We start from the raw sequence: 22067 nt of genomic DNA, 5'->3' as shown, positions 1-22067 counted from the left end.
AACAAAAAAGCCTAAAGATAATATAACCTAATACTGATCACTAATTTATAAAAAGGTAAAACAAAATAACCCCTCCAAAAGTAGAGGGAAATGAATATCTAAAAGCAAAAATTAATGAAACAGAAAACAAGCATATAATAGAGGGTGATCAACTAAGATAAAGCTGTTTTATAAACAAACAAACAAATGCTCAGCAAGACTGATCAAGAAAAAAAACAAGATAAGGCATGAATTACAAGCATTACAAATAAAGAGGGGACACTACCACACGATTTACAAATATTAAGAGATTATGAGACTATACTGGAATAGGATAAACATACAGATCAGTGGAATAGAATTAAGAGTCCAGAAATAAACCCTCACATTTATAGTCAATTAATTTTCAAGAAGGGTGTGAAAATAACTCAATGGGTTAATATTATCTTTTCAACAAATAGTATTGGTACAACTGAATATCCACATGCAAAAGAATGAAGCCAGACTCCTGTGTAGGAAAGGGTCATCTCAGCAGGCCTGGGATGACCAAACCCTGCACATTCCCAGGAAAGGTCTGGCCCTTGGTTGGCTCCTAGGAACCGACTCTGAGCCACTGGAATACTCAGCCTGAAGAATGTCTGTGTGTCTGAGGCTTTGGGCCATTGCAATAGCAGTTTCACCAGATATTTTATGCTAACAATGTGATTTATAGCAAACAGCTGTTTTTGCTCTGGATGTGGAGTCTGAGTAGCTGAGGTCAATCGTTCATGTGCTACATGCCTACATTACTGACCCTCAATAAAATTCCTGGACACCAAGGCTCAGGTGAGCTTCCCTGGTTGGCAACACTTTGCATGTTATCACCCATCCCTGCCAGGAGAATTAAGCACATTCCCTGCAGCTCCAAGAGGAGGGGGACACTGGAATTTGCACCTGGTTTCTCCTGGACTTCACCCTGCTGTCTTTTCCCTTTGCTGATTTTAATGTGTCCTTTTGCTGTAATAAATCCTAACCTTGAATAGAACAGCTACTTAGTCTTGTGAGTCCTTTTAGCAAATCTAGCCTGAGGGTGGTCTTGGGGACCCCTGACAGAACACCCTACCTCACACCATAAATTAACTCAAAATGGATCATACCTCAAATATATGAGGCAAAACATAGGAATAAATCTTTGTGACTTAGGTTAGGCAGTGATTTCTTATGATATGATGCCAAAAGCACAAGTAAACAAAGGAAAAATTGAAAAACTGAACTTTATCAAAATTGAAAACTTTTATGCTTCAAAAGACCCCATGAAGAAAGTAAAAAGTTAATGGGAGAAAATACTGCAAATCATAGGTCTGATAAGAACTGGTATCTAGAATATATAGAGAATGCAATAATAAAAAGACAACTAATTCAATTAAAAAATGGGCAAAGGATCTGAACAGACATTTCTCCAAAGATATACAAACTATCAATAAGCACAGAAAATATGCTCAACAGCATCAGTTGTTATAAAAATGCAAATCAAAACCACAATGAGATATTACTTCATATCTAATAGGATAGCTGGAATCAAAGGACAGATATCAGGGGTTGGGCAAGGAGTTGGAGAAAGTGGGACCCTCTAGCACTGCTGGTAGAAATGTAAAGTAGTGCTACCACTTTGCAAACCATCTAGTAGTTTCTCAAAATGTTACACACAGAGATACCATATGACCCATCAATTCTACTCCTAGGTGTATCACCAGAAGGAAGAAAACAAGTCCACACAAAAATCTATACACAAAAGTTCACAGCAGCATTACTCAAAAGTAAAAATCTAAAACAATCCAAGTATCCATCAGCTAATATGGATAAATAAAATGTGATATATACATACAATGGAATATGATTTGACAATGAAAAGAATGAAATACTGTTACATGTGTGAACCTTGAAAATATTATGTTAAGTGAAAGAAGCCAATCACAGCCACGTATTGTATGAAATGCCCAGAACAAGCAAATCTACAGAGTCAGATGGTAGACGGGCAGCTGCCGCGGGATAAAGAAAGGGGAGAATGGGAGTGGGGGTGACTACTAATGGGTTCTTTTTTTTTTTTTTGCGGTACGCGGGCCTCTCACTGCCGTGGTCTCTCCCGTTGCGGAGCACAGGCTCCGGACGCGCAGGCTCAGTGGCCATGGCTCACGGGCCCAGCCGCTCCGCAGCACGTGGGATCCTCCCAGACCGGGGCACGAACCCGTGTCCCCTGCACTGGCAGGAGGAATCTCAACCACTGCGCCACCAGGGAAGCCAGGGAAGCCCAATGGGTTCCTTTTTGAGGCGACAAAAATGTTCCAAATTTGATTGTGATTGCACAATTCTGTGAATAGGTACCCCCAAAGGGGGATTTTACACTTTAAATGGGTGAACTGTATGGTATGCAGGGGAAAAAGCTGTTACCAAAAAGATGAGAACTTACTATAAAAAACTGTGTCAAAACTTAGAAAATTTAGAAAGATTATTAGAAAACCTTTGAAAATACAATTCACCAAAACTGATAAAAGAAGAAACAGAAAATCTGAATACCCCTACATATAGCAGACACTGAAAGTTTAAAAAACCATCCCATAAAGGAAAAGCTTCACCAATAAATGCTAGAAAACATTTAAGGAAAAAAATAACATCTTACACAAACCACTACAGACAACAGAAAAGAAGTGCTGTGAGCCATTTTACAAAGCCAGCATCCAAAAACTAGAGTGGAAGGTTATAAAAAAAAGGAATGTTACCCACTCCTCAGGTGTAGGCTAACACAGTGACTTCCTCCCCAAAAGCACCCTCTGAAAGGGGGCGATGGCCGGTGTGGGTAACCTCAGCCAGGTGACCAAGGGCAACACCAGCACTGATGAACCACAGTGACAGCATGGACCTCTGATGTGAGGTGATGAAAACAGCTCTGTGGTCCTCCTTCGCAAAAGCTACAAACCCAGTCTAATAAAGAAAAAAACATCAGATAAATTCCAATTGAGGAACATTCTAAAAACACCTGACTAGTACTCCTCAAAACCGTCAAGGTCATCACAAACAAGGAAAGTCTGAGACACTGCCGTGACCTAGAAGAGCCAAAGGACACATGATAACTATATGTGATGTAGGATCCTGGATCACAGGAAGAACGTTATAGAAAAGTGAGGAAATATGAATAAAGCAAGGGCTTTAGCTAATAATAATGTATTGATACTGGCTTATTAAAAATGTAACAATACTAATGTAAGATGTTAGTAATAAGTGAAAATGGGTGTGGGGTATATGGGAATTCACTGTACTACCTTTGCAATTTTTCTGTAAATCTGAAAGTATTCTAAAATGAAACACTGAAAGAAAAAAGTATTACCAAAAGCCACTCTTACTCATGAAACTTGATGCAAAAATCCAAATCAAAATATTAACAACTTATATCCAGCAATATATAAAGAGGATAATATATCATGATCAAGTTGAGTTTAAACCAGGAATGCAAGGCTAGCTTAACATCAAACCGGATCCAAAAAATCCTCAGTGTAAATCTACCACATTAATGGAATTAAAAAGTCATAAAACTATCTCAATGGATGCAGAAGTATTTTATAAAACTAATATAAAATCCATGATAAAATCTCTTAGCAAACAAGGAATAGAAGGCAACTTTTCTGATCTGAGGAAGGGTGGCTATAAGGAACCTACAGCAAATATATCATACGGTGAGAAGTTGAAAGCTTTCCCTTTGAGATGAGAAACAAGACAAAGATGCCTGGAGCCTCCTTCTATTTAATGAGTAGGGATCCTACCCAGTGTGATTAAAAAAAAAAAAAAAAAATAGAAGGGGGAGAAATAAAACTGTCATTATTTCCAGATGATATGATTATATAAGTAGAAAATCCAAAAGAATATATGGGTAATTTATTACTATTAATAAGTGAGTTTAGACAAGTTGGTAGATACAAGGAAAATACAAAAGATAATTCTGATTTTAAACATCAGTGATAAACATTTAGAAAAAAATTAAAATATACCATCAAATATCAAATACCTAGAAATAAAGCCAACAAAGATGTGCAAAAGTTTTACAGATGAAAAGAGATCTTAGAGAATCTTAACAAATGGAGGGACATACCAGATTCATAAAAGACTTAATTTTATAAATTTGTCAATTCTTCCTAAAATGATCTATAGGTTTATTCATATCCTCATAAAAAAATTCTAACAGGTTTCACTGGGACATGGAAAGATGATTCTAAAATGTTTATAAAAATACAAAGGGCAAGAATAGCTAAGGACCTCTTGAAGACAGAAAGACCTGCTTTACCAGAGACACGATTAACTATTGTAATTAACACAGAGGGGTGTTAGGAAAGGATAGACAAACTGACCAATGGATTAGAACATGAGCAGAAACACACCTGCCCAGGTATGGTCATCTGACTCACAACAGAGGTGGCAAGAAGAGCAGTTGGAAGGGTTGGTGGGGACATTTCAGATCCAAATGTGAAAGCAGAATAAGACATCCAGAAGACAACATAGGAGACTATCTTCATGACCTTGGAGTATGCAAAGATTCCTTAAATAAGGCAGGAAACGTACAGCTACAAAATCTACATCCAAACACTGGATGGCAGAGCAATTAAGAACTATTCATCCAAAGGGTCCTAATGACAGTGCAGAGCTGGGGACCACACAGCTGTGAAAGGGGCTCTTCTCCCTCAGACACCCAGGTCCTGGCTCACTCCTCTTGTGTGTGGCAATAAGAAGCTGCTGCAGCTCCCAGGCTCTCACTCAGAACATACCCTGACTGCCCCAGGGGGAGTGTCTACGCAGAGACGGGGAACCCACAACCTATTTTACTCTCTGTTTTGACAACTGTTAACAGATGCAAAGGGCCGCCCTACACAGATACAATGACATCAAATAAGCAGTTCATTCATGTTTTTGCCTTTGCTTTGTAAAGGGAAAACAGTTTCAGGCCAGAGTCAAAGAAGGAAGAGAAAGCAGACAAAGCGCACCTCCACCAGGGCGAACTTCTCCTCGCTGGTGTAGTTGTAGCGGGTGGCACGCTCATATTCCTCGGCGTTGTCAGGGCAGTCCTTGTTGGAGTACTTGTCCGTTGGGTGCACAAGTTTCCATGAATACTGGTGTGGTCAGAAAGAGGGGAGACAGCCACACTGAATGAGAAACGCTGAACTGCTGGTCTGACTCACAGGACCATCGCCAAAGCTACCAAAGGTCAGCCTTCTACTGTTCACTGAGTCTGAAAGTCACACAGCAGCACATGTGCTCGCACACACACGCATACTATACATGCACACATGAGCACACGCGCACAACACGTGCACACACACACAGACACCAGGCACGCACACACACAGTCCATCTCCATAAAACTGCAAAATATTCTGGCAATGTGACTTCAGGTTCAAGTACTACGTCAGAAACTTAAGAAATACATCAGGTAAAAAGGCCTGGATATTTTACGTGGAATATCTAAGACTATAAGCGTTTCATCACCATTTCTAAAAGAATCAGCCTTTCAAACAGTCAGGTACCCATCCAAATATAATAATCCTTATCTGAGCAAAATAAACAACAAAAGGGAAAATTCTCTATGACTTATGGGTATCCAAATCTTTCTAAGCATCAGAAACCACTTTACTAATCCTAAACGAAAGAAACTGATGGCTAGAAATACACAGAGTGCTGTTTAAAAAAAATGAGAATTAAAAATCATCATAACAATACAAATTTAATTCTATCAATATGTTTTAAAAGATAAGGCCCTTTATTTGTAATATATGTAAATGAAATGTACCTTGAGCCGTCTTAGAAACATTTAAATTAATATATACTCTTATTTCTAGTGCCAAAGATAAAAAGCCAATTTGTTCTCGATCCAAAGACCAAAACTAATGCAGAAAAAATATACTTGAGTCAAGTTTGGGAAGAAAAGCACTGCTAACCAACTAGGGGGTGCATTTCCAAATAAAAGTGAGAGCGCCCACCACTTCCATCACGTGAGCGCTCCACTGGGACAGCAGCTGCAAGCCCTGCAGTGCCAGGTCGAAGAGCTTCCGGTACTCAGCGTCCGTCTTCTGAGCCTCCTGGCGGCCTGAGCCCGTGACCACCTAGAGAGGACAGAGCATCAAGAGGTCACAAACGTGCAGGAAACCACCTATCAAACCCAATCTAGAGGCCCACCCCAAAGGGACACTCACAAAGTGGAAAATGATATGAGCACAAGGCTCCTCAGTGCATCAAAAGGCAGAGCAGGGGCTTCCCTGGTGGCGCAGTGGTTGAGAATCCGCCTGCCGATGCAAGGGACGCGAGTTCGTGCCCCGGTCCGGGAGGATCCCACGTGCCACGGAGCGGCTGGGCCCGTGAGCCATGGCCGCTGAGCCTGCGCGTCCGGAGCCTGTGCTCCGCAACAGGAGAGGCCACAACAGTGAGAGGCCCGCGTACCGGAAAAAAAAAAAAAAAAAAAAAGGCAGAGCCCGCATGATGGGCACACGTAGCTCAAAACACAGAGAAAGGCCGCCACAGCCTGCGCCGGAGGGGTCTGCAGAGCTGGTCCTTCCTGAAACATACGCACAGCATGTTTCTAACTTAGCTAATAAGGGAAAACGTGCTCACATGTGTATCTGCTTATACCAAATAATGAAAACTTAGATTTAAGAATGTTTATCGGGCTTCCCTGGTGGCGCAGTGGTTGAGAGTCCGCCTGCCGATGCACCGCAAAAAAAAAAAAAAAAAAAAAGTTTATCTACAGGCCTGGAAAGCAGAGGGTAGAGAGGAAGGCAGACTTCTCTGAACATACCTCCTCTGACAGATCTGACTTTAGAACCACATAAACAGTTCATATATTATGATATAAAATTAAATTAGGGGGAAAAAGCAATCCCCCAAACTCAAACGCAAAATGAAACAATGAACTGAACTGTGTAGGACTGAATTGGCATCGTGACCACACAGAGGAACCATGTAGTATAAGTGCCTAACATGAAGATTTTGGTTGCTAAGCCATCCATTTCGAAGACATCCATCTTGAATAAACATATTGCCAGCTACCCAAGTAGATAAAGAGCCAGCCCACCCATGAAGCTCCCCTTGCTGAAAGCCCAGGGTGACCGAGATAACTGCCAACCGGGCTTTTCCCCTCCCACACCTTCATCCCTGCTCTTGTTTTAAATTCACCAACAGTGAACCCGTGAAACCCTAGGCACCTCACCCTCAGCCCTGATAAAGGCAGAGCCCCACGTCTGTGCTCCCTCCCTCTCTACCCAAGACCTCGCTTTGGGGCTCTGGGTGTGCTGTGTACCCTCTAGGACCTGTGAGTAATCAAACTTGTTTTTCTCAAAGTTCCCTGATGGTCACGGCTGAGGGTATGTTGCAATCGTAAGGACCACAAGGGCCAGTCCAGCCACAACACTGGCTCTGGTGCGGGCTGGAGGTGGGGTGTCTGGGGGGACGGCCGAGAGCAGTACAGGTCCAGGCATCACTACCTGTAGGCTGAGACCAACACAAAACAAACCACTTCAGTGACTTTGAAAAATAATGATTTGATGTAACATCCCTAGAGGAAGAAACCTAAGGACAAAATTAACTGCAAAATAAACCTGAGTTTCTAGTAATTGTTATTAGCAGTGCCAGTACTGCTATTTTAAGACTGCTGAATGTATACTGAGACATATATTCTGACCCCAGTCAAAATATGCTGGAGTCTTTAAGAACGAGGACTTTCACCATGGGAGAAAAAAAGAAAAAGGCAGAAAGAAACGGAAGTAGACTGACTAGAAAACGGTACTCAAAAAGCTGGTCTGTTTCTTTAGATATGCTAGGGAATCAATTATTTTAACACCTGATGCATAAAGCAAAGGAATCCAGCTCTGGAAGGCTCAAGCAGCTGAGAGGACCACCAAGCTGAGGCCTGGTGAGGTCACGCGTCAGGGCAGGGGATGTAGCCGTCCACATCGCAGAGAGTCAGCTGGAACCCCCAGCAGCCCCTCAGCATGGCCACCGAGAGGCCAAATGGGCCAGGACAGTGGGAGCTGACTCTGACCAGGGCCCTGAGCTGGCAGCGTACAGGACACACAGGGGACAGAAATCATGGCAAATGACACCATAGGGAATGAGGGAGATGGTGGGGACAGGCATGTCAAGCAACTGCGGCGTATGGAACTTATTTGGGTCCTGAGGCACACAAACCTGGAAAAATACACCACTAATGATAATGAGCAAACAGGGGAAATCTGAACAATGACCCACTAGTTAATATTAGGGAATACATTTGTTGGTTTTTTAGGTGGGATGGTATTACGGTTATATTTTTAAAAGGGCCCTTATCTTATAGAGACACATGGGAAATACTTTCCGAGAGAGTGCTATGTTATCTTGGATTGCTTCAAGCTAACCCAGACCGAGGCACAGGGTTGGAAGAATAATTGAAAAGGGGCGGGTGATTAAGCTCAGTGTGGCACCTGAGGGGCCAGGACTGGTCTCTCCCTTTGTATATGCTTGAAAATTTACGTAATGGAGAAATTAAACAAAAAACAAAAAAAATTTTTACCCAGAACCTGGCTCTGGTCACTGTTAGAAAGTGAAAAGATCTGGGGGCTCTCGAGGACTCAGGGTCTGTGCACACCTGCACTGACATTCTCATGAACTATTCAAACCCAGCCACTGTCCCTGCTCAGTACAAAAAATCCTTACCCTCTAGCCAAAAGAAACTAAGCAAACAACTTGAAAATAAAATTTAAAAGATAACTCCATTTGCAATAGGATCAAAAGGAATAAAACACTTGGGAATAAATGTAACAGAATAAGTACAAAGCTCGTACTCTGAAAATGACAAAACATTTTGAAAGATATCAAAGAAGGACTAAACAAATGGAAAGACATCCCCCATGTTCATGGATTGGAGGTCTCAATCTTGTTAAGATGGCAATACTCCCCAAACTGATATACAGATTCAATGCAATCCCTATTAAAATTCCAGATGCCTTATTTTGTAGAAATTGACAAGTTGATCCTAAGATTCATATGGAAATGCAAAGGATCCACAAATAATCTTGACAAAGATGACAAAACAATCTTTAAGAAGAAGAACAAAGCTGTAGGGCTTATATTATCTGGTTTTAAGATTTACTATAAAACTGTAAAATCAAGAGTGTGGTAGTGGCATAGGACCGACAAAAGGTCAATGGAACAGAACTGAGCCCAGAAATAAAGCCTCAGGAGTACAATCAACTGATTCCCCACCCAGTTTTACTGAGAAGTAACTGACACACAACTTTGTATTAGTTTAAGGTGCACAATGATTTGACTTGATATGCATATACTGTGAAATGATTATACAGTAAGTTAACATTCACCAACTCACATGGTTACAGTTTTTTTTCTTGTGATGAGAACTTTTAAGATTTACTCTCCTAGGAATTTTCAAATATGCAATACTGTAATGTTAACTGTAGTCACCATGCTGTATATTACATCCCCAGAAATTATTTATCGTATAACTGAAAGTTTGTACCTTTTGACCATCTTCATCCATTTCTCCCACCTCTTGCCTCTGGCACCCACCAATCTGTTCTCTGTATCCATGAGTTTGGTTTTGTTTAGATTCCACATAAAGTGATATTAAATAGTATTTGTTTCTCTGTCTGACTTATTTCACTTAGTATAATGCCCTTTTAAGGTCCATCCATGTTGTCACAATGGCAGGATTTTGTTAAGATTTTTTTGATGTGGACTTTTTTTTTTTTTTTTTTGCGGTATGCGGGTCTCTCACTGTTGTGGCCTCTCCCGTTGCAGAGCACAGGCTTCAGACGCACAGGCCCAGCGGCCACGGCTCACGGGCCCAGCCGCTCCGCAGCATGTGGGATCTTCCCGGACCAGGGCATGAACCCGTGTCCCCTGCATCCGCAGGCGGATTCTCAACCACTGCGCCACCAGGGAAGCCTATGTGGACCATTTTTAACGTCTTTATTGAATTTGTTACAATATTGCTTCTGTGTTATGTTTGGGGTTTTTTTTGGCCACCAGGCATGTGGGATCTTAGCTCCCTGACCAGGGATCGAACCTGCACCCCCTTCATTGGAAGGCAAAGTCTTAACGACTGGACCACCAGGGAAGTCCCAGGATCTCCTTCTTTTGTACGGTTGAATAATATTCCATTGCATACTATATACCACATTTTCTTTATCCATTCATCTGTCTATAGACATTTAAGCTGTTTCTTTGCTTTGGCTCTTATAAATAATGTTATAATGAACATGGAGGTGTACAGTCAGTTGATTTCTGTTGAGGGTGCCTTCAGTGGGGAAAGAATGGTATTTTAAAAACATTACTGGGAAAACTATATCCACATACAAAAGAATGAACTTGGACCCTTAACTTATACCATATTTAAAAAGTGACTTAAAATGGATCATAGATCTAAATATAAGAGCTAAAACTACAAATCTCTTAGAAGAAAACAAGGGGTAAATCTTTGTGACTTGGGTTAGGTGATAGTTTCTTCATTATGACCAAAAGCACACAACAACCAAAGAAAAAATAGATAAAACTGGACCACATCACAAATAAAAAATTGTGCTTCAAAGGATACCATCAAGACAGCAAAAAGACACAGGAGAAAATATCTGAAAATCACATAACAGATAAGGGACAGAACATAAGAACTCACACGACGGTACAGAAAAAAAAGGTAAATAACACAATTTTAAAATGGGCAAATGACTTCAAGAGACATTTTTAAAAATTGGCCAATGAGCATATGAAAAAATACTCAGTTTCATTAGTCATTAAGGAAATGCAAATCCAAACCACAACCAGATACCACTTCACACTCACTAGGATGGCCAGAATCAAAAAAACAGACAGCAACAAGTGCTGGCAAGGATGTGGGGACATCAGACACTCACAGACTGCTGGTGGGTGTAACATAGTGCAACCGCGTTGAAAACAGCCTGGCAGTTCCTCAAATGTTCAACACAGAGGTGCCATAAGACTCGGCAATTCCATTCCTAGATATCTACCCAAGAGAAATGAAACCTTACGTTCACAGTAGCATTATTTGTAACCCACTGTCCATCAGTCAACAGCAGATGAACAAACCAACAAAATGTGGTGTGTCCAAGCAGTGGAGTATTATTCTGCCATAAAATTATTATAAATATTATAAATAAGCCATAAAATTATTGATACATGCTATAACATGGATGAACCTTGAAAATACTATGTCAAATGAAAAAAGCCAGTCACCAAGGAGCACGTATTATGATTCCATTTATATAAAATGTCCAGTAGGCAAATCCATAGATAGAAAGTAGATTGCCATGTGCTAGAAGGAAGGGAAATGGGGAGTGACTGCTATGGGTGCAGAGTTGCTCTGGGAGATGATGAAAATGTTCAGAAATGGACTAAAAACCTTTGAATTGTATCATTTAAATCAGAGAATTGTCTGATATGTGGATTATGTCTTCACAAATCTGTTTAAAATTAAACTGTGCAAAGCTTTCAAAGGTGGATCTCTTTTCTCTTATTAAAACCATCATCCGATTATAAGGGCACGACAGCACACACCGGAAGGCACACAGGAACCACGCATGCTGTCAAGTGCTCCTAGTTGGAAAGGCAGAAACCAGCTCTCTGTGTTGTTTGAGAACATCTCATGAACTCAGTTTACAACTAAATCATGAAGTCCTGGGGACTGGCCCCCATCTCTACTCTTCAGGCTGCACTGGCCTCCACAGAGGGGCTTCCTCATGGGGAGTCGGCCGCCCACCTGGGGTCTGCGAGGAAGCGACATGCCCCAAGCATTGGGCTGTCTTTCAGTCATTTTGGTTACACGATGACAAGTGCTTGGGGGTGGGGGATGAAGTGCTCATTGGCCTGCAATGAGCAGGGCCAACAGGGTTGCTCCCCCCAAATGTAATGGGCCTCCTGGAGCTCCAGGGTACCGCGATCTCAAAAACCAGACCTGCGTATGCGGCCCCCAGCCCCCGGGTCCCTCTAGACCATCTGCAGCACCCACACCACCAACCACCACTCTGACCCTGACCTCGGTGCCCGGTCCACTAAGACGTGAGGAATGACACTCCCCCTCGCTCAGACCCCCGTCCCACCCACCCCCACGCGCGAGCAGCACTGGCGAGGAGCCAGGCTTGGGGCAGGTGTGGGGAATGTGACCGGCCCAAGCAAGGACACAGAGAAGCCAGCTGCAAAGCTGGACGGAATTAACAAGGCCCAAGGCTGAAGAGACCCCACTTCCTACAACACCCAACTCCAGGCCTCCTCTGGGCACTCGACCCATCTGCCCACCGACCCGGAGGCTCCTGCACTTCCTCCCTCTAGACACGAAAGGGGTGCAAGTCAGAACCACCCCTTCTGTTCCTGACGTCCTCCACTCTCCCCACCCCTCTCCTAGCAGCTTGGAGCCATGGAACTACACTAGGAAATGCACTTAATTCATGGTCTCACCTCAGTCCTCAGCCCCGTGTTAACGTTCTTCTGAAAAAAGAAGATGCTTTTCTGTACATCTGAACAGAGCCCAACAAACTCCATTATATTTTTTAAGCATGCAGTGCTAAACTATGTTTCTCAAAGCGATCAGTGGTAGTATTCGGGTGCAGAGAATACAAGGGCCACACCAGACCCCGTGTCCTCGGGTGTGCTTTGCAGGCAGAGGCCACTCACCTCGCTGTTGCTATAGCGTGCCAGCTCCGAGATGAAGCGCATGTGGTCCTCCCGGATCTGTACCATCTGCTCGCAGATGTTGTACTGTGGGCTGCTGCTGGAGGACGTGCACGTCCAGCTGGCGGTAAAGGTGAAGCACGCGTTACCTGACAGGCGACTGGCTGAGGGCACGTGCACAGCAGGCCCGCCTACCACCCCGGGAGCCCCGCTGCAGCAAAGCGGTAGAGGTGCAGAGGAAACGTGGAATTCTCCACATGGAAACAGATCCGGGCCTGCCTCATCTCCCTGTGTAAGGGCTACGTCCTACCTTCTCATGTCTGTATTCTGGAAAAAGAACCGTCATTTCTCCTTAATCGGCAGACTACTTTCCACAAAGCTGAGAGGTGTTGCTGCATTCAGGACACTGCAACACCCTTGCAGGGCCCCTTGACAGATTACTGCAGACTAGGCAGGAACTAATATTTCCTTATTACTCACATATGAAAACACAGCTATACTACAAAACAAGTCAGCCAAGGACTCAGGGACAAAAGTTATCCTTAATGAGACAGTTGAAAATGACGGGACTTGGAAATTAGACAGTGTTGCTATAACTACGTGCACAGCACGCCATTTCAGCAGCAAACGGATACAGTCAGTGTGGTGGAAAAACGTGTACCAAGAATTAAATCTGTTGGACTTCTCGGGCAGAAAGCATGGGCCTTGCTTTGGGCTCAGAGCGGTTCCCTCGGTTCCCTCGCACTCAGCACCAACTCACACCATGTTTTAACAAGTTGGTCCCCTTTGCTAGAAGGAAAGGATTCAGATTACCAGCTTTCAATGTGATCAGTAGACTATCTCAAGCAGCATCACTTTTTTAACTTTCTGATTTTACTACAGGATTACGTGATTACGGCATGAGCAAAGGCAGCTCCCTGAGTGTGCAGTAAGCACTCAAGGCCCAGGCCCTCTGCCAGGGTCCACCTTAAACACACTGACTTCCCCTGCAGGCCCCAGACAGCATGTCCACCTCAGGAGAGGCAAGCAGCCCAGAGCCCGATGCCAACATCTGCCCACTCCGCGCCCACCCCTTGCGGCCAGACGTAGGTGCTACGCCACTGGGCTGAGCTCTTGGAGCTGATTGTTGCACGCTCAGGCACCTGCCTTGGTGGCTGTGAAACACAGGATCTAATTGGTAATAATGGCCATCGACTTACAACAGATCACATTAAAAATAAAGAAAGTATGCAAAACTCGTTGTTTCCTGATTCTCTTACAGATTTTACAATTACGTATGATCTGGGTCTGACTGTGTTTGTTAGGGTAGGAGGTGAGTTGTACATTGTTAACTTAAACTCAGGCATTTCCATTTACACCACGGAAATCAGCACACCCTCCAAATCAGAGCTCAAGCTGACGCTGAAGTGAAGAGAGATTAGTGAATGTAATTTATAGGAAGGTGATCACATATCAGATTTAATGGCAGATGTGTTAGGAAACAAGCTGGCACAGAGACTGGCAAACTACATACAACGTGGGCCCAATGCAACCACCTTTTGCATGGCCATAGAGACATACAAAATGGTTTTTACAGTTTCAAAGAGTCGTTTAAAAAACAACAACAATAAGAGTACGTGACACATGTGGCCAAAAAGGCCTAACATGTTTACAATTTGGTCTTCACAGAACAAGACTGTTTACCTTTGAGTAACCAGATTGAGGTGCAACTGTATTTTTCAAAACCATGGCTGAATGGAGACCACGTGTTTGGCATAAGTCAACTGAAGCATCCTATGAAACTCAAGTGGCTATGTAGAAGCTACAATATAGAGTACTGTGTATTTATTATCATTTCTAACTGTGAGCTGCAGATGCTTTATGACAGGGATTGGCCATCTTTCTCAGGACAGGTCCAGAAAGTAAATGCTTTAGGATTTGGGGGCTACACGGTCTCTGTCACACATCAGTCATAGAGCCATCATCTTAAAAAAAACTCTTTAAAACGGTAAAGACCATTCTCAACCACAGAGACCTTGGGCCTGGCCTGGTTGGGCCCTTGGGTGATCGCTCTGTACCCTCTGTAAGTTACATGTAAGCATCCAGCCACTCCCCATCAGGCTGCTGTTAAGCTTTCATAAGCACCCAGAACATCTGGTTATACTTCAGTACCTGTGGCCGGCACTAACAGAACTCTTTGGGATGATGGAAAAGTTCCATATCTGTGCTGACCAAACAGTAGACCCTAACTATTAAATATCTGAAATGTGGCTATCCCACTAAGGAAATAAACTGCATTTGTAAATGAATTTAAATGTAAACATCCACTCCTGGAAAAGGCTACCGTATCACCCATTCGGTTCCACGTGGTTGAAAATGTCAAAGGTGGCATCTCTGGATAGATAAGTGAAGTGTTAGGAACCACAGTGAGAACACTGCAGAATGCTCTAACTGGACAGCTCACTCTCCGCCTACCGAGATTTATTTTCCTCATAGTGGGCGCTGGTCTTGATATATCTTGCCAGTTCTATTTGCATGTCCCCGAACAGTGGAACCACCTGGAGCTGCTGTATTCAAAGAATAAAAAAAAAAAACCCAGGGTCATTAAATATGTTTAGTCACCAAATACAATCGCAAGAAGAATGAATAATGCTAATAATTACTGAGTTGAATGCTACCTCTGCAAATCACTTACTGCAAAAAAGTTGTAAACAACTTCTACGTTCACTTTAAGAAGAACAAAATAAAAGTTAAAAACCAACTCTCATAAAACCAATTCAAATATTAAAATTAACCTACCTTGTTGCTAGATCCATGGTCATTAAAAAAACAACAACTGTATTTCTATATACTAGGAACTATTAGAAAACAAAAATCTAAAGAGAAAAAAATTACAATAGCATCGAAAAATAAAAAGTATATATTATTAAATCTAAAAAAATATGTGCAAGACTTCTAGACAAAAACAATACGAAGAATTCTAGAGAAATTTTTAAAATTCTAAGTGAATACAGAAATACATTAGGTTCGTGTATATTGAAAGACACGGTATTTTAAAAATATCAACTCTCCCTAAATTGATCTATAGATTCAACGGAATCCCAAACAATATTCCAAGAGGAAAAAAGGTTTATGGATTTTCTGTGTGTTATGTGTACGTGTAAATCAGCAAGTCAATTCTAAAACGTATTTCAAAGATGGAGGGACAATATTCAAGACAATTGTGAAGAACATTAACTTGAAGACTGGTAAGTAGACCTGCTGGAAACCTACAGCAACTAAAGCCAGCATGGCCCTGGAGCGCAGGTGCAGACCAGTGGGCCAGAGCAGAGAACTTAAGGCAGAGTCACACACATACAGACACCTGCTTTATGACACAGGTGACTCCTCAAGAGCAATGGGGGGGGAACGGTCTTTGCAATAATTGGACAGAGTCAACTGGATATCCATAACAGGAAAAAAAATCCAAAAATGTCAAGCCCCTACCTCACAGCATACACATGGCCAGTTCCAGGGGCATTATAGATGTAGATGGAAAAGAAACGGTGATGCTTCTAGAAGGTATCACAAAAGAAAATTCTCGAGAGCCTGCTTTATCAAAGATTTCTTAAAGTGGACATCAAAGATTGATATATTGGACCACATTAAAATTAAGAACCTCAGTTCACCAAAGACTCTTCAAGAAAGTGAAAAAAAAGAGCCACATAGGGGAAATGCATGTATTTTAGAACACATGTATCTGACAAAGGACACATACCCAGAATACATAAAGAACTACAAATCAACAGGGGAAAAAAAGAATGAGAGACTTGAAAGGACACTTCACAAAGAGAACACACAAGAGACTAATAATACCGTGAAAAGCCATCAGGGAAACATCAAGTAAATCACAAGGAAACAGTAGCCAATAAAATCACAAGGACATACACACACACCCTTCAGGATGCCCCCCTCCTCCCCCAACAATGACAGAGCCAAGTGATGGCCATGATGTAGAATCACCGCTGGTGGTGATGCAAGTCAGCACAGCCATGTGGGAGAGCTGTGAGGCTGTATCTACTACACTGAAAATGTTCATTCTATTAGATGAATACCCAATCCACCACTGGGTATTCATCCAACAGAAATGTGCATAGATGTGCACAAATCAGAGCAGCACTGTTCGGACAAGCTAAAATCCAGAAACAATCTCACGTTCATCACGACAGAACGGATAAATAAATTGCACTTTAGTCATAAAATGCAGTGCTACACCACAATGAAAATGTAAAAACTACAGTTGCAGGCTCCCACAGGGATGATGTGACAAACAAAGTGAATGGGGGCAGCCAGACACAAAAGAGTACACATGGCACCATTCCGTTAGACAAGGTTCAAACCCAGGCAAATCCGGTACAGGGTAGGAGACAGTCTACCTCCACCTACCCACCCACCTGCCACCGCTGCATCTCCCAGCACAGAACAAAGCCACAGAGGTTGACCTCCTAAAGCTCAAACTGCATACACTTCAATAAAAAGGTTTACCTAGAAACTGTAACTCACCTTGAAGTACTTGTCGATTTTGGATAAGTTTATTCTTTTCTTGGCATCTAGTTTATAAATGTTGCTGACACTCCCATCCATCAAGTACAGACCAAACCCCATGACCTGCAAATCACAGAATGGCACATAAAGCTCAGACCTGCAAGTTTAATTACCCATAAACACTTATACTGCTACAGTTCATAACTTAGAAATGACAATTCATTCTTCTTTCAAAAAGCACTTTTTTAAAAAATTTAAGTATAGTTGACGTACAACACTATGTTAGTTCCAGGAGCACAACACAGTGATTTGATATTTCTACACATTAAAAAATGATCACTACGATAAGTCTAGTTACCATCTGTCACCACGCAAAGATATTACAATATTAATGACTATATTTCCAATGGAGGACATTTCAACCTAGTGACTCATTTATTTCGTAGTTGGAAGTCTGTACCTCTTAATCTCACCTATTTCATTCACCAACACCCCCCAAATAACCCCACTAGGAACGTCCTGTTTCTCTGTATCTATCAGCCTGTTTCTATTTTATGTTTGTTCATTTGTTTTGTTTTTTAGATTCCACATATAAGTGAAATCACATGGCATTTGTCTTTCTCTGACTTATTTCACTTAGCATAATACCCTCTAGCTCCATTCATGTTATCACAAATGGCAAGATTTCATTCTTTTTTAGGGCTGAATAGTATTCCATTATATATATATATATTTATATATATATATATATATATATATATACACACACACACACACACACACACACACACACACACACATATGCATCTTCCTAAGCATCTATCAATGTTACACTTTGGTTGCTTTTGTGTCTTGACTATTAACAGTGCTGCTGCAACGAACACTGGTGTGCATATATCTTTTTCTTTTCTTCACATAAACATCCAGAAGTGGAATTGCTGGATCCTATGGTAATTGTAGAACCAGCATACTGTTTTCTAGTGGCTGCAGCAATTTACATTCCCACCAGGGTTCACCAGGGATCCCTTTTCTCCACATCCTCGCCAGCACTGTCTTCTTTGGAAAAAAAAGTCTTCTTTGGAAAAAATGCCTATTTAGATCCTCTGCCCATTTTTAAACTGAAATTTTTTTTTGATATTGAGTTGTACAAGTTCTTCATATATCTTGGATATTAATGCTTTACTGAATATATTGTTTGCAAATGTCTTCTCCATTCAGTAGGTGACCTTTTCATTTTGATAGTTTCCTTCACTGTGCAAAAACTTTTTAGTTTGATGTAGTACCATTTGTTTATTTGCACCTTTGTTTCCCTTTCCTGAGGAGAGAGGTCCAAAATATATGTCTTCTTCTAGGAGTTTTATGGTTTCAGCTCTTAACATTTAAATCTTTAACCCATTTTGAGTTTATTTTTGCATATGGTGTGAGAGAGTAGTCCAGGTTGATCCTTTTGCAAGTAGCCGTCCAGTTTTACCAACACCACTTATTGAAGAGGCTGTCTTTTCCCTGTCACGTGCTTTGTAATGGATTAAGTGCCCATTTAAGGGTGGGTTTATTTCTGAGTTCTCTGTTCCACTGATCTATGTGTCTGTTTTTGTGCCATCCCTTCCTGTTTTGATTACTGTAGCTTTGTGGTATAGTTTGAAATCAGGGAACATGATACCTCCAGTTTTCTTCTTCTTTCTCAAGATTTGTTTTGATGATTTGGGGTCTTTTTGGTTTCCATACAAACGACAGAATTATTTGTTCTAGTTCTGTGAAAAATGCCATTGGTATTTTGTTAGGGGTTGCACCGAAACTGTAGATTACCTTGGGTAGTATGGTCATTTTAACAATGTTAATTTTTCCAATCCCCAAAACACAACAGATATTTCCATCTGCCATTTTATTAATTGTTTTCTGGGGTTTTTTTTTAGAGTTCCTTTTTGTCCCTTTCTTCTTCTTTTGCTCTCTTCCCTTGTGATTTGATGACTATCTTTAGTTTTATGTTTAGATTCCTTTCTCTTTTTTGTGTATCTACTATAAATTTTTTTAAATAAATTTTTGATTGTGGTCATTATGAGGTTGATATATAGCCATATATATGATCATATATATATATATATATATATGGTTATTTTAAGTTATGATCTCAAGTTCAGACTCATTCTAATAACCCTGCATTTTTACTCCCCACCAGCACTTAACGTTTCTGACATATTTTACATCTTTTTGTTTTGTGTATCCCTTAACTCCTTATTGTGAATACAGATGACTTTACTACTTTTGTCTTTTAACCTTGCTACTAGCTTTGTAAATAGTTGATCTACTACCTTTACTGTATATTTGCCTTTACCAATGAGATTTTTCTTTTTGTAACTTTAATATTTCTAGTTTTGGTAAAAAGCAGTTTTTTAAAGTCCCTCAGAAATTAATAGCTATCCCTTAACATGAAGCTATTTTATGTCATTTCTTGTGTCCTCTTCCAGGTGCACATATCAGCTCCACTTCTCATCAAGCACAAGGCAATACTAAATGTGCATTTCCATAAGCACTTATGGCCAGGGGGCTCTTGCACCTGGTAGGTGCAAACAGAATGTTTCCACTGCCACAGAGCACTCCACCGGACAGTGTCCTCTTGCTCTGATCCCTCCATGCTGCTCTCCAGCAGGGAAGAAGTACTGGAGATGGGCCCACTTGCACCGAGGGCTTTGGGTCAGCAGGACACCCAGAACAGGGTCCCCCAGAGCTGCCCTCCATGAAGGAAGAGAGCAGAGTGAAGAGAATGGCAGAAGCATCTTCTCGGAGTTACTCAGTTTTCCTGCATCTCTCCCATGTATAAGTTATTAAACTTTAGTTTGAAAAACAAACAAACAAACAAACAAAAACACCTTCTCATCATCTCAGTGAGAAACGTCATTGAAAACCTCCCCAGTTTGAAACAGAATAATGAGGAATATGGTAAATGGCATGTTTCTTGACCAACAAAAGTCTACTATAATCATGGTGACACAGTATACTAAATTTCTAGGAATTACATCCTTACCACGTAGAATCTGGTATAACCTATGCTACGAGCTTTATACTGAGAAAGGCCCTTGACCAGGGACTCCTCACCCACAAGCACCTTCTCCAGGGATGGGCATGTGATCTACCTGGCACTGGGGTCAAGCTTGAAACACACTCACGGGAATGCATCAAGGACTTGTAGGGCAAACTGCATGTAGGGTGGAGGGTGCGGTATATGTGTGCACACGCGCGCGCACACACACACACACACACACACACACACACAAGCATGAGAGAAAAGGTTGGCCAAACGATCATAAAGTGCAGACTATTCACGAAAGCAGGACTGCCCCTATCTCATGGTGCTGCTGGCTGCCTACCCTCAACACACGTACTTTGAGAAGCATATGTTTCTCACTGGGTGTCAAGTACATCCTGTTCTCGTAATAGTCCACACACAGATTCACAATGTCCGCTAAGAGCTCTTCATAGCCAGAAATCACTTCGAGCTGCTGCTGCAGAGACTGAAACACAGAGTGAGACACCTGTGTCACCGACCGCTCTCCACCCCTCAGCCCCCCAGCGATGCGCCCGTCAGCCAGAGTGGCAAGAGTGTGAATTACTTGCGTGATCTTGTTGTGGTTGGCCAGGAACATGGACAGATTCTGTGATTCCTGGATTGACTGTGGATCTGCCATTTTACGTAAAAACTGAGCAGCCCTATGATAGGGGGGGAAAAAAGGGTTAATCAACCAACATGCTTAATGACTTTAAAGAAAAACAGCCTTGGAATATCAAAATTACTTTACTCTCGCTACAGTTATCCGTAGAAATGTGCATCTTAGAGTCCAGTTACAATTTCAGCCTCCTCCAACTTCTCCCCTGAACTCCAGATAAGTCTCTTTGCAACCTGCATAGCTCATGACCCTACTGTCCATAGCTGATGGACTGCCTCAGAGATGTGGCACCACTTCTCACAGGCCTTCCTGAAGGGCACCTACACATTGGCCGCTCTCTGTCCCCAAGTTTGAGAAAAGATGACACTCCCTCTATGACTTCCAGAGCTGAGTGACAAAGATGGCCAAACTGTTTAGGTTCCCTGCTGGGAAACTTTTGGGCAGCCAAACCTCCCAACAGTCAGGGACCACACCACGTGTACTTCTGGCGCCAAAGGTCTGAGACCGAATCCTGATTCCACCACCAATTTGCAGCTCCATCTTGGACAAACCTAAAGATCCGGTACCAAGTCTAACACAAGGGCTGGGTTTTTTCACACCACCAAGCAATTCTCTAGCACCAGTTGCCAGTGGTGTTACAATGCTGACACCACCTGAAGATAGCATCAGACCCCACAGGTTAAGAGCTCAGTCCCACAATACTGCCACGTCATCCCCCCACTTCAGACACAAGCTGGAGGTCTGCTACAGATCAGCAGTCCCAACAACCCCTTCTTTGGGTTCGATTAATTTGTTAAAGCAGCTCACAGAACTGAGAAAACATTTTATATACTAGATTAACAATTCATTATGAAAGGATATAACTCAGAACAGCCAAATGGAAGAGATACATATGGGGAAAGGGGGCGTGGGGCTTCCATGCCCTCTCTCCAAGCACCACTCCCCCGCAAACCATCACATGTTCACCAACCTGGAAGCTCTCCAAACCCTGTCCTTTGGGGGTTTTATAGAGGATTCCTCACATAAACATGCTTGATTGGACCACTGGACATTGGCAATGGATTCAACCTCTAACCTCTAACCCCTCTCTCCTGAGATCAGGAGGGTAGGTCTGGAAGTTCCAACCCTATAGTTACAGGGTGATTCCGCTGGTGACCAGCCACCATCCTTAGGGTAACTAGAGGCTTTCCAAAGTCACCACATTTACATAACAGAAGAAACTTTATTGCTTTTATC

At 42.1% G+C, this 22067-nt stretch overlaps 1 protein-coding gene across 5 annotated transcripts in view; it reads right to left on the bottom strand.

Annotated features, from left to right (window-relative positions):
• CYFIP1 (cytoplasmic FMR1 interacting protein 1) overlaps positions 1-22067 on the bottom strand; it is a 91073-nt gene that overhangs the window by 40163 nt on the left and 28843 nt on the right. For 4 of the 5 annotated variants that reach the window (XM_059055003.2, XM_059055004.2, XM_067025758.1 and 1 more), the window contains 7 exons: positions 20778-20874; positions 20550-20678; positions 17188-17292; positions 15121-15212; positions 12670-12787; positions 5979-6101; positions 4986-5111 (listed from right to left, as the gene is read on the bottom strand). In XM_059055003.2, the coding sequence (XP_058910986.1) occupies positions 4986-5111; positions 5979-6101; positions 12670-12787; positions 15121-15212; positions 17188-17292; positions 20550-20678; positions 20778-20874 (790 nt within the window). The remainder of the gene's footprint in view (positions 1-4985; positions 5112-5978; positions 6102-12669; positions 12788-15120; positions 15213-17187; positions 17293-20549; positions 20679-20777; positions 20875-22067) is intronic. The other variant, XM_067025760.1, reaches the window with a different exon arrangement.

The sequence above is a fragment of the Kogia breviceps genome, chromosome 2 (genome assembly GCF_026419965.1).
Source record: "Kogia breviceps isolate mKogBre1 chromosome 2, mKogBre1 haplotype 1, whole genome shotgun sequence".
Classification (NCBI taxonomy): domain Eukaryota; kingdom Metazoa; phylum Chordata; class Mammalia; order Artiodactyla; family Physeteridae; genus Kogia; species Kogia breviceps.
The sequence above is the reverse complement of the archived record's forward strand: the minus strand, read 5'-3'. Positions and strand labels throughout refer to the sequence as shown.